Here is a 13,745-nt window from a genome sequence, read left to right on the forward strand (position 1 = left end):
GTTAACTAAAACGATGATACTGTGGGTCCCAATTGAATGAATTTTAGTCAAAAGTCAAAAAATCGGGCGGCCACCATCATCCGATCTACGTTGTTGACCAAGTGATTTGTAGACGAGAAAGAGAATTAGTAATCTGCACAAACGCCATAAACCCTAGTTGCTGGCAAACCAGAACTCTAAACCTCACAAAATGGAATGACTCTTCACTGTAAGTCTCTCGGCAATCTGAGCTCCGGCAATGGCACTAATAGGAGTGGGTTCCTGAAAGATGTTACTTCTCCTGCGCAATATCCACGGCATTAGACGGAGGAATTCTCGAAGAGTAAGCCACTTCTTATCGATTTCCTGCACTAATCGATCGCTTAGTGTCTTTAACAGGTTTCCATCTCATGGTCTCATAAGAGTTTCCCCTTTACCGTCCACTGTGTTTAACTGGTTCACTAATTTCCTGTATGTGATTCGATTCCCTTTTACAACCGACGCCAAACCTGACAACTTCGGCGAAGATTTGGACAGAGAATCGATTCGTAAGATCTTTCGGGAAGAACAGTGGGACGATGTTAAGGTCTTGAGGTTGTTTGGTTCAGTCTTAGCGCCAATTAAAGTTTCCAGGTTATTGGTAGAGCTAAAGGAAGACGCTCGACTAGCGCTGAAGTTCTTCAATTGGGCTGGAAAACAAACGGGTTATTGCCATACAAGTGAATCGTATTGTATTCTTGTACACATATTGTTTAGGGCCAAAATGTACTTTAATGCCCAAGAAGTTATCAAAGCTCTGATTTGTTCGAGGCAAGTTCCACCTGGGTCAGATGTTTTTGACATTTTGTGGTCGACTAAGAGTGTCTGCAATTCAGGTTATGGAGTCTTTGATGCTCTGTTTGGTGTCTTGACGGAATTGGGGTTGCTCGAAGAAGCCAGAATGTGTTTTTCAAGGATGAAAGGTTCCAAATTATTCCCAAAGTCGCGTTCTTGTAATAATCTCCTGCACAGGCTCTCTAAGTCGGGACAGGGAGACTTGTCAAGGAAGTTCTTTAGCGAAATGCTTACAGCTAAAATAGTCCCATCGGTTTTTACTTACAATATAATGATAGATTTGATGTGCAAGGATGGGGATTTGAAATCAGCAAGAGGCTTATTCACTCAGATGAAAGAGTTGGGTTTGACACCAGACAATGTCACATACAATTCTCTCATTGATGGACATGGAAAGGTCGGACTATTGGAGGAAGCTGTGAATTTGTTCGAGGAAATGAAGGAAGTAGGTTGTGATCCTGATGTGATTACATACAATGCTTTGATCAATTGCTTCTGTAAAGATGGAAGGATGCCTCAAGCATTTGTTTATCTCCATGAGATGAAAATAAATGGGCTTAAACCCAATGTTGTAACTTTTAGTACATTTATTGATGCCTTTTGCAAAGAAGGAATGATGCAAGAGGCGATCAAGTTTTTCGTCGACATGAGGTTGGTTGGCCTTACTCCCAATGAGTTCACCTATACTTCTCTGATTGATGCAAACTGTAAAGCAGGAAATCTAGCCGAAGCCTTGGAATTGCTTAAAGAGATGTTGCATGCAGGAAACAAAATTAACATTGTTACCTATACTTCTTTAGTAGATGGGCTCTGCAAACAGGGGAAGGTAGAAGAAGCAGAAGAAGTTTTCAAGGCAATGGTAAAAGATGGGGTGGTTCCTAACCAGCTATTCTACACTGCCCTTGTTGATGGTTACTTCAAAAATAAAAAGGTGGAGAAGGCCTTGGATTTGTTAAAAGAAATGAGGAGACAATCCATTGAACCGGACTTACTACTCTATGGGACTGTTATATGGGGCCTTTGCAACCAAGGCAAGGCTGAAGAAGCTAAGATTTTAATTGGAGAAATGAGGGAAAGTGGCGTAAAGGCAAACCATGTCATATACACGACGGTCATGGATGCTTATTTCAAGGCTGGAAATACAATAGAGGCTTTCAATTTGCTACATGAAATGCAAGATTCTGGTTTTGTTCCCACTGTTGTAACTTACTGTGCATTAATAGATGGATTGTGCAAAGCTGGATCAGTTCAGGAAGCAACCTATCATTTTGGTAGGATGGTAGAGATAGGTTTGCAACCAAATATTTTGGCTTATACAGCCCTAATTGATGGTCTTTGTAAAAATAATTGCTTTGAAGAAGCCAATAAGTTGTTTGAGGAAATGTTGGAGAAGGGTTTGACCCTAGATAAAATTGCTTACACATCTCTGATGGATGGGAACTTGAAGCTTGGGAGGCTTGATGAGGCATTTGATTTGAAGAACAGAATGGTTGATTATGGTATTGAACTTGATTTGCATTCTTACACGTCGTTGATCTTGGGGCTAGCACGATGTGGTGAACTTGAAAAAGCTATGTGTGAGCTTGATGAGATGATTGGGAAAGGTGTTGTTCCTGATGAAGTTGTTTATAGTTGTCTGATAAGGAAGTATCAGGAGATGGGGAAAATAGATGAAGCAACTGAATTGCAAAATGAGATGGCAAGAAGGGGTCTAATCAAGAAAGATGGTGATTCTTCTGTACCAAATGAACAAACCTAGGGTCTATGCGTGTCCATCACCGCTTTGTTGTTATTAATGAATTCAGTGTGCCAAGAGCACAGTAACATTTCACTTTCCAGAAGTACCCAAGCAATGAGCATAGAGGACAACATGTCTGTGTTATTGGCAATCACTAGTGGAAAGAATGATATTCAATGCTGGTTTGCGGCTCCAACCTATCCCTCGATTCCCTTCTCATTGGAACTGAAAATGCCAGACTCCATTCAAGCATCTGCCACACAGGTTGGCCATGGCCCTAAGCATTTGCAAACTTTTCTTTGATTAAAAGAATTATATTGATTCCCTTGTAGCAGCTGACCTTTATCTCCTTACTCGTTAGAACAAGGAGAGTCAAAGGCATTGATTTTGTCATTTGTGAATGTAAAAATTGAAATAGCTGCCACTGCAACAGTGTTTCCGTCATGCTCTGATTGTTTAGAAATAATTATATCATGTTAATGAAATAGCTTCTCTTTCCCAAGATTGCTAACCATTTCTTGCTTATTCTACCCTGTAAATCGTTAACATCCTTTGAATTAAGGATGTGAATGTGTATTTGCTCGCTAATTGTATTTTCATGGGCTGACAATCTTGAAATTTGTGGCAGATTGATGGGTTCCATAGTGGCTGACATATGTGCATTCAATATTCTTCTTCATGCGGGAGTAAAACGAAAGGCCTCTGATTTGTGCTTTGTGAATTTGCAGAAGCTTTCCTTACATGCAGCAAAGGTGATTGATTTCTCTATCTGGTTCATATGGTTATAGCCATTCAAAATAGATATGGAATAATATTGGCTTAAATGAATGAGGTACTTGTTGCATAGAAGATATTGTGTACGTGATTCTTGTCACTGTCAATGAGCAGAGAACATATGATCTAATTGTAGCATATGTTAAAGATGTTAATGCAAATTGCTCGTCTGCCTTAAATTTATTCCTTTACAAGAGGTGCTGCACCATCAGCTTTGACCAATAGTTCCTTATGCACCTAATGCCAGGTGCAAAAACTAGTTATAGGCTCCCATGAAGATTATATAACCTATTTGGTATTTACGGCTTTAAAACCTTATTATTTTCAGATTTTTCACACAATCAAGGTGATCTAACTTGGGAACAAAGCTTCAAAATCTGAAATTTATCAAACCAGAATTGTTTGAAAGAATCAGAAAGTAGAGTTGCTGCTAATTGTGGTTATGAGCTGGATATGTACTTTATGGAGGCCATTGAGATCTAAAAAGTAGCAAGCAATTTCAATTCGCCACCTCTTTTGGTGCAAAAGATGAATTAGTTGCATACTTGAATGATGTTGTTCTTATTGGTAAGGAGCTATATTCTTTTCATGATAGACCTGTTGATCCTTTTATCCTATCTGTTCCACAAACAGTGAATGGTGTACAGATCTAAAAGCCTAGAGTATGAATATTCAAACCATCCTTTTTCAGAAATCTGCACCATATACATTAATGAAAACCAGGCTTGTGTCAACATCTGCCTAGCTATATATTGCTTAATGGTATCCTGATTGATCTCTGTGGTGTAAGCCCGTAGGAAGTGTTTTCTCTGGTTATTCTTCATCCTAATATTCAGTTATCCTTTCTTCTGTGTCTGCTGATAGTGGGGTTTAAAATTGTACAAGCCTCTTATTGATTCTCATTCAAACACGACCTGGGAGAAAATTCAGAGTGGAGAAAGTGGAGAGGTTCATGTTGAACTAATGCCTTCCACAGCATCAAGTGGCAGACTGCCTTCCTCTGACTTTCATCTTTTCCTGATTCGAGCTGCTTATACTTAAAATTCATCAGATGTTGGAGTCGTCAACTTCATCTTCATAAATATTCGGAATGGGTCCAACTTTTTTCTTCTTTACGTTCAACTATTATGAAATAAACTTGGTATTGCTCTGGTTTATTGAAAGAAAAACAAACAAAAGGAAATGAAACTCAATGTTTCTCTGGTTATCTCATTGTGACTGTCAGGTCTGTTGTCTCCAAGGTTCAAGATTTCAGTTTTGAGCCTGGTTTCGACTTTCGACCTGGCTCGAAACCGAAATTTGTACAATTTCGGCAGAATTTTTTATGAAGGGTTTCGAGGCCCAAATGGCCAAATCAGGTTCCGAAACTTCTAGGAGCTCTATTTTAGGTCCTCTAAACATAGTGAAACCCTTACATTTTAAAAAATCACCCCCAAAATTGTAGTTTGACTTCTGATAGTATATGTTGTATGCTGCTATATGCATTCTCTAATATGGCCTATTCCACACAAAATTTAGTAATGGAACACATTTAATTCAGTTAAAACAACTTAAAAATACATTAAGAATGAATAGACATAAAATTGTAACCATTTCATAAATCATACATCATACTCGGTTCATTACAAAGAGTTAAAGATATGGGAGTCTAAATACAAGCAAGTCACCCCTATGCCCGTCCTGGAGTCCTAGTACCACTTCGAGTTCCGAGCAGGATCAAAGCACTAGAATGCTGCCGCTGAATCAAGTTATCCTCTGATTGTATCACAAAAGCTGGCCATATCATAGTATGACGGAAGAAACGCTCGAAGTCCTCCACGGCAGCCCTATAAATGATCGTCGACAAACAAGAGGTACCCTAACCTAGAATATAGATCTCTAAGCGGTGAGGAACTCAATCAAGAGCCACTGTTATTGGATGGTGTCGCTGGAACCAGCATCAACATGTATGGTTGGGGGCCGAGAACGAGAAGATATTGTCCACAAATGATGACCCAGTGTGTGACTAACCCTCATACTTAGTATAATGACTATGAAGAGCTAAACGGCCCATACCTACCACTACGGTGTGCAACCTATAAAAATTGAAGGCCAACCACCAATCAGTTATCCTATTTTTGCAAAAATTGATTTTTGGAAAAACTGATATACCTCTAACTTTAAATCTTGCAGAAATCTTCCAACAACGCAGCAAATTGCCGCTTCCAATCCGTTCCTCTGCTGCCCAAATACTTGTTTCAAACTTATACAGCAGTGATTTGGACAAGAAATCACAAAAAATATGTTCTCCCCCTTCCCTATAGAAACTTGACGAAACAAATGAAATGGGTCGAAATTTTGACCCATTTCTAATGTAGAGCTAGGTCACAAGTGAGTCAAGTCCAGAATAGGATCCCAAATACAACGGAATCAATACTGATTTCAGATCCAATAACAGTATATGAATAACCATCCAACAGTAAGAACAATAGGTTAAAATAACCTTTGTAACTCCTAACAATGCCTAGCAAGATATTGAATAACCCCAGCCAAAGAGAACAATAAACAGCAGCCAAATATGGCCGGCCACTGATCAAAAAATAGGGTTAAAACCCTAGAAACCAAGAAACTTCAGAGGCTCACTTGGATGGGCCTTATCTTCCCATCGAGTGGGGGTCTACTAGGGATGAACAAATCCTCCAAATCTCAGCCCAAAACACGGGTTAGATGCTTAGATATTTGAAGACCTCAGAAATAGAAAGTATGGACCAGAATTAGTAACTGACTTATCACAGGGTTGATGGACCAGCGGATGATCCTGAAATTACTATAGAACAGCAGGGCTGGGATGTATGTTTGATCTTCAAAAGATGGGCAGCAACTGATGGATGGATGGGGAGATCTTGAGGCTCGAAAATTCTGGAGAAAAGTCCAGTACCGCAAGGAGTAACACAGCCCTCTACGATCAGCAACTGGAGGGAAACATCCAAACACTCTTATAGCATTCAATAGTAGTTCCAGCAATAACACAAGACCTTCAATCTAATCTCAGGTGTGCAATAAATCTCAGAACAGTAACTTTAACACAGGGAAATCGAGTGGAGAGAAAGAAGAAGGTAGAAAGATAAAGGGATCAAGCTTCTCACTCTCTCCTAGGCATCTCACCCACAAGGCCTCTCACATCACTGTCTTACACAGTCTATTGTGCAAAGCAAGCTTCAATTTTCATTCATAAATCATGGGGAGGAGACTCTAAGGTCCCCAATACATATAGTGTAAACTTTCTTTTAAAAAAAAAAGCGTCCCAGCGCCCGAGGCTTCCACTACTGCAGGGTTTGGGAGGGGCAAATTTACGCAGTCTTACCCCCTGCTTCGCAGAAAAGCCTCTTTCCTAGTTTCAAACCCACAACCAACAGGTTTCAATAGCGCAACATAACCGTAGTGCCAAGGCTCGCCCATAATGTAAACTTTCTAAAAACAGAAAATAGAAAGTAAGTAAAAAGGAAAGAGAACTAGAAGCCTCTTACAAGGGAATATTGAGGCTTGTTCACTAAGCAACTAAAGTCTTGACTAAGTAAACAAAAGCTGAAATTAACTTAGGAAATAAATAACAAAGGATATCAAAGAAGTCTTCAGCCAGCTGTCCCCCAAGATTTGGCTTTGAGTGAGCCAAAAACACCCAACCTGCATGGGTTGGCCCTATGGCCTATGGCCTATGGGTCTGGTCCACTTAATGTGGATCATAGGCCAGGCCCTGATGATTCTTGCGGCTGTATTTGAGGCCCAATAATCTGTCGACATCAATTTCATTCGATACTTCGCTTTTATTGTAAAAGGAATGTAACATTTTGCATTAAATTTCGGCCGAAACCTGGACATCCTTGAGTATCGCATGCTATTTCGTTTCAACACTTGTCGAAACCGAAATATTTCGCGAAATTTCACAAATCTCGGCAAAATCTGAAACCTTGGTTGTCTCCTGAAGTTTGGAGTTTGCGTTTTTTTCATACTTATGCCATATTAGGGCATGGTGTGAAAACACTCCTTGTGCTGAAACTTGTAAGCTATTGAAATGTGATCTACTGTGTACTAATTCTTATATATATACTATCATTGAATGATTCGACCCCCCCCCCCAAGAGAAAAATTAATTTGGTTTATCTGCAGTGTAACTTTTTAGAGGGCGGACCTCGGCGCAACAGTAAGGTTGCCCCAGGGTTTGAGTCAGGAAACAGCCTCTCCGCGAAGTGAGGGTAAAACTGCGTTCATTATGACCCTCCTCAGACCCCACAGTGGTGGGAGCCTTATGCACTGGGTACGCCCTTTTTATCTGCAGTATAAAATATAACTCACTTGGAGCATTGGCAATGGAAGCCTTTGGTGGAAGGCCAATTCAGGACATATAGCTTATTTGACATATTGAAAGCTCTCTTTCTTTTGATAATATAACTTATCTTAATATCTTTTATTTTTTTCCTAGGTATGATAGTTTCCATTTTAAGTATTTGATTTTATTCTGTTGTTTTTTATAGGTGTCTTTTGATTTTGTAATAAGCGAACATGGGAAGAAGTTTGAGAAACAGGAATCAGGTCAGACATTTATTATAGCAAGCATGCAGATTGCAGACATTGTGGAACACACCAAAATGATACAATTTAACATTTGTGAATGGGCAGTAGTTATGTGGAAGCTCTTTTTACTGGTGAGAAATAGATGGAAAAAGGAGTGAATTTTATATTGGTTCAATGATTTTGTGTCCTAAAGAACCATGGTGACATTTTTGGATTGTCGTAACTTAGATTATTAATCGCACAAGGGAAAAGACCCTAACAGTACCATAACAAGATTGCAGAACATATTGTGATCTTGAAAGCCTCTTACAAAAAACTCTGTAATTATAAAGAATTTTGGAGAAATGAAGCCAGTGTCTTACATTGTGATCTATTGGATGTCCTTGGAAATCATAAATATATATTACAGTTTTCAGAAAATAAAGCATTTATGTTTGGAAGTATGTCTGCCTTAAATCCAAAATTTTAAGCTGATGGATGAGAAGAATTGCAATACCCTTGTAGTGCACATGCAGAGGAAGGAAGGCTTGGACTCACCAAATGTTGGTTTACAACTTGTGGATCTGTTGTTACTAAAATCCATCTGATTACTGTACCATATGCTGATATAAGATCTTTCATTTGATGGTGTAAAGAAATATGAAGAATCTACCGTCTCCATAAGAAAAAAAAAATTGGGAATAGCCAAAGAAAAAGGAGAATGTACCTGCTTTGAGTTTCTCCATTCCTGTGGCCTGTGGATAACTTTCAAAGCTCTTTTTTGGTTTTGAGGGGTGGGACCATTCAGATCGGATGGTTATGTTTCAATTCATCAAGCCATCAGCATGGTTTTAGACCGAAGATCTCAGCTCCCTATTCTGTATTGCATTTGCTTTACCTAACCACAGACAGGTCAAATATGATTTTTCTTATGGAGAAGTACAAGATAACGACATTCAAATAAACAAACTCAGTTATGGTTATTTCTGTAACCTAAGATCAATTTTTGGTGGTTTGGCTACAAGAACGGTTCCTGTTGCTTCCTTTCGCTGACTCTTCAGGTCTTTGAGATCCCATCAAATTTGGTTTTGGACGCCAAGGGTTTTCATTGGATGGTTAGCCAGGTTTGCTGCAAATTTTCTTTAGTTTCTAGATCTTTATGTGATTTTTATCATTTCTTTCAAATATTTTAACTGTATGATTCTAAGATATCCCTTCAACCTTGTCTCCTAATCCTTACCGAAGACCTTTAACTCTTTAAGCACCATATTCTTCTCTGGCCCACCCGTTCCCCCTTTCAAACTCACGAGTCACAAGACTGTTTAAACCTTTTTAAATGTTTTAGGCGAAAAGTCAAACCAACCCCAGTCACGAAATCCAAATTAGAACAAATCCTGACCGTCCAAGATAATAACATTCTCACAAACGGCCCTGATCAATGACTGGGTGGACCCCAGTTCATTGTTGAAAAGCATCTCCTAGGTTTCTTACATGCATATACTCTTACAGTACCGATTGCACTTTCCACGTCAAACGATTCAAACCTAGGCAAGACTAAATGAGCCATTTCTATAGATGGTAGATTCCAAGGAGATTCTCTGGAATCATTCCTTCCCATTTCCCTTAACTCACCAATCACCATTTAAGAACTAGCAAAGTCGTTGGGAATACGGTCTGCCTTAGTGAGAACAAAGAACCGAATATCCTTGAGAATGCTTTTACTTCAACGTGTCTTCCAGGTTTTCCACCCACCCCCAGCACCTCCCTCACTCGTCACGCTTAGCATATGCTCACAAATATTCTAATTCTGCTTTTTTCACTAATAAAACCCTCTCTTATCTTCCTTTCTTCTTGCCTTACTATCAGATCTTGTTTCCATGCTTTTTATTTCTGTGTTTAAGAGTTTGAGTAAATTCAAGTCATGAAATTCGGGAAGAGACTGAAACATCAAATTCAGGAGACTTTGCCGGAGTGGCAAGACAAGTTCCTGGCTTACAAGGATTTAAAGAAACTTGTCCGGCTTATCTCATCTGCGCCTTTGCCGTCCGAGGGATCGCGGGAGTATAGGAAGGCTGAATTGGGTTTTATCTATTTGTTGAATGCTGAGATCGATAAGTTTAATTCCTTCTTCATTGAACAAGAAGAGGACTTCATAATCCGCCATAAGGTCAGTGTTGCTGTGTTTTCTTTAGTTTCAGTTTGTCTATTAGAGGTTTCCATTTAAGTTATTTTAAGCCGGAGAAAGTAACATTGGGTCGGTTTGGTTCGCGCTTGAGTCAAACCAACCCCGGCCCGAATTAATGTGGGTTATTTGGAGGATGTTTTCAGTAGAACCAGAAACCAATACTGTGAAATGCCTGGTTACATGGTAGATAGATTCCATCACTGTACACAACCATTTTTGCTTGTATTGACTTGAGTAGCCTCATTAATCCTCTCCTATTGAAACTTGGAAGTAATTTAGTAATGTATATAGGGACTCTTATCTTTGCCCTCAGTCTCACATTTGCCCAATTAACTTAGAGAGAGATTAGTTTTACCTAAACATTCCTCATAATTTTCTTCAAACCATAAAAGCTCTAACAAAGCATGATGTTCCTGCAACTAGTACTACTGCCCATCTCTTGAAAAGTCCCTTATTTTTCCTTCCATCACTATACAAGAAATGGGGGAAATTAAAAGAGTGACATATTGTTGAATTAATGGTGATTCCTTTTATGTATAGGAGTTACAACAGAGGATCCAGAAGGTGATTGCTACATGGGGACCAAATGGTACCCAGCCTTCAGAGGTGGATTATAAAGAAGAGATGGGAAAAACCAGAAAAGATATTGTCAATTTCCATGGTGAAATGGTGCTTTTGGAGAACTACAGCAACATCAATTACACAGGTACTTAATAGGCTCAAACCTGTCACTTAAGAAGTGATGAACCCACCATTCCTATGGGTTCCATCCATGAGATCTTTCATACCTAGATGAGAAGGCTGTTCATGCTTTTGAATTGTTGAAAAAGGTCAAATTTTCGCCTGTGGATCTCCTTGGAATGTCTTAACAGCCCTTAACAAAATTTTTAATTAACAGTAGTTCAAATTGCTTATGAACTTTCAAGAATAATCAAGAAAAATGAATGTTGCAGGATTGGCTAAGATCCTAAAGAAGTATGACAAGAGGACTGGAGGTTTGCTGCGCTTGCCCTTCATCCAGAAGGTGTTGAGCCAACCTTTCTTTACGACCGATCTTGTTTCAAAGCTTGTTAAGGAGTGTGAGAACACCATAGATGATGTGTTCCCTGCTGAAGAGGAAGGAGAGATAAGAGCGCAAAGAGGAGAAAGAGAAGCAACATTGGTAGCAGAACAGAGCATTTTCAGGAATACAGTTGCTGCTTTAGTGACTATGCAAGAGATGAGAAGAGGAAGCTCTACTTACAGCGAGTTTTCTCTTCCTCCTCTCAACTTGACTGACTCTGATCTCATTCAGTCCTTGCAAGTTCAGTCTCCTATTCCCATTCCCTAATCGAGGAGGTATCAAACTGCCATTTTTTTAGGGCAGCTTTTATGGAAGGCATGTCAATAGGGTATCTATGGACGGCTCACCTACTTGTACCACGTAGCAAGTCTGACGGAGACTAAAATTTTGTAGAGAAGCAGACCCATAGGTCTTCTACTCACATGTTAAGTTTCAGCTCAAATAGAATTAGCATAGTGACAAAATAAAGCTTTCAAAAATTTAAGATTTACTAATAGGGTACATGACAATGCTTAGACTACCGAGAAGGTGTATGACAATAAATAGGAAAGTATATGATTAAATATAGTATGAAATTTGGAAGTGACCAATTCAGACCATTCTCTAGATATCGAATGGTCAAGATTGCCACATCACCAATCCACATGGCACAAGTAGGTGGGGGTCACTCATAGATACTCTATGGATAGGAACGTCCGTAAAACCTTTTGCGTTTTTTTTTTGTTTTTTTTTTTTTTAAACTTTCCGCTTAATTGTAATTCTGTTGACATAGAAATGCTTTATTACATACATAATTAGAGAAAATGGATGTATGTACACACAGGAACATTATAAACAATAGAAGACCACAGTTCTTGCAAAAATAATTATTTTGTGAAGTTTGGATTATATTTTTAAAAAAGGAAAATCTTGTTGTAACTAAGGTTGTTACAACTTACAAGAAGATTTTAACCTTATTTTTTCGCCATTTCAGTATAACATGTTTTTTTTTTCAATGAGAGTAAATCCTATCATTTCATATAAAAATTGCATTAAATGTTGCACTAAATAACTTTTAATTTTTCGAAAACCGTTTTTATCATTGCATTAAATAACTTTTGAGAATAATACAAACACCCCCTCGCTAGTTAATCAAAAAAAAAACAAAAAAGAAGAAAATATGATTTTATGCTTAAATAAATTTAAGTATGTTCATTCTATGGGTAGCCAACTTAACCAACTTTGTACAAAGGGTTTTGCATGTTGCAGCCTTTTGGCTGCTTAGTTAGCTTGTAAATAAAAATGGGAGGTTCCCACGACCCATGTCACCCTCTACTCATGAAAATATATAGTATAAAAACATTTTTCAACATAGTACAATAATAAATTAAAATTTTGAAACAATAATATTTTGAAAATAATTCATCATCAGTTATTTGGTGATACAGTGGTGAAAGTACAAAGTGTGAATGGTCATACAATTGAAATGGACCATAAAATTTGACATATGATTGGTCTCTCATTGACGTGGACATGTCATACTTCCATGTGGCTCAAATAGAAGACCACCTATTCAACATGGTTAAGTAGTGCAGCAATCCTTGGAAAGAGAGAGAGAGACACAGTAAGGCTCTAGTGTACGCTATGCGGCCTAACAGAGAACTCAATCCTGTAAGTTTAACATGGTTATGCTTAGCTTATATCGTTAAAATTTTTCAGTGGTTATTTTGATCTTTTGTTCAAAATAAACCTTTTCCACATCATTCTTTCTCATAAAAAGGAAGGGTGGAAGCACTCGATATCATATCAAAATTGAAGTCAAATTTTCTTCTTAAAATAACATAAATATTAGTGATCCTTCAGATTTTTTTCTGCCATAGTTAACTTAGACCTAAACGATCCTCAGTTACTGCGTCAACATCTACAATGACGATTCTATCTTCTTTGTGATGGAGGATCATCTACATCTTGCAACCATAAAAAATGTATTAAATATAGGGAAAAAGTTGTTTGAGCTGTTGTTGTAGGGTACACCAGCATCTCTCTCTCTCTCTCACGCTCACACACACACACACACATGAAATGTCCTTGCTGCTCTCCAATGTACGATGCCATTTTACCGTACCTCATAGGTGGATTTCTCTATGCTGCTTGCTCAAATAACCCTGTCCCTTAAATATGTTTAGGATTGTGACTCCCGATAAAGCATTTGGGGGACAATTGTGTAAATATACTATGATTTGAGATAGTTTTCACAATGATACAGAAGTACCCTAATGATACCTACAAACCGGGGGGAAAGATAGTGATGGAATAAGTAATCAAGTGCACTCAACTCAACCTCTTATTTAGTAGGAGCTTGTAATCTAGTGTGAAACTTGGATAGTAGGAGCATTTTTTTTTGCCTAAGGATCACTAATATTATGTTATTTTAAGAAGAAAATTTGACTTCAATTTTGATATGATATCGAGTGCTTCCCCCCTTCCCTTTTATGAGAAAGAATGATGTGGAAAAGGTTTATTTTGATATGAGTTTTTAATCAAGTGCACTCAACCCCACTTTCACACTAGATTACAAACTCCTACTATCCAAGTTCACACAATTTGTTAGGCAAGCCTAACTTCATAACCCACTAATAATAACTCCTAGAATAAGTCCTTCT

The 13,745-nt window shown here is 38.4% G+C and overlaps 2 protein-coding genes across 3 annotated transcripts; both read left to right on the forward strand.

The window, feature by feature from the left end:
* Window positions 1-148: 148 nt before the first annotated feature.
* Window positions 149-8,319, forward strand: LOC122664266 (putative pentatricopeptide repeat-containing protein At2g02150). 2 transcript variants are annotated; one of them, XM_043860014.1, is made up of 3 exons: window positions 149-2,815; window positions 3,180-3,383; window positions 7,837-8,319. In XM_043860014.1, exon 1 carries the CDS (start codon window positions 269-271, stop codon window positions 2,570-2,572), a length of 2,304 nt encoding a protein of 767 aa, XP_043715949.1. In that variant the 5' UTR covers window positions 149-268; the 3' UTR covers window positions 2,573-2,815; window positions 3,180-3,383; window positions 7,837-8,319. The 2 variants fall into 2 exon arrangements, with proteins under 2 accessions (XP_043715949.1, XP_043715948.1); XM_043860013.1 differs by having other exon boundaries at window positions 3,180-3,303.
* Window positions 8,320-9,455: 1,136 nt separating this feature from the next.
* LOC122663910 (SPX domain-containing protein 3-like) lies at window positions 9,456-11,388 on the forward strand. Its single transcript, XM_043859576.1, has 3 exons — window positions 9,456-10,022; window positions 10,581-10,746; window positions 10,994-11,388. Exons 1-3 carry the CDS (start codon window positions 9,777-9,779, stop codon window positions 11,368-11,370), a joined length of 789 nt encoding a protein of 262 aa, XP_043715511.1. The 5' UTR covers window positions 9,456-9,776; the 3' UTR covers window positions 11,371-11,388.
* The last annotated feature ends 2,357 nt before the right edge of the window (window positions 11,389-13,745 follow it).

This window comes from Telopea speciosissima, chromosome 6 (assembly GCF_018873765.1).
Source record: "Telopea speciosissima isolate NSW1024214 ecotype Mountain lineage chromosome 6, Tspe_v1, whole genome shotgun sequence".
NCBI classification, from domain to species: domain Eukaryota; kingdom Viridiplantae; phylum Streptophyta; class Magnoliopsida; order Proteales; family Proteaceae; genus Telopea; species Telopea speciosissima.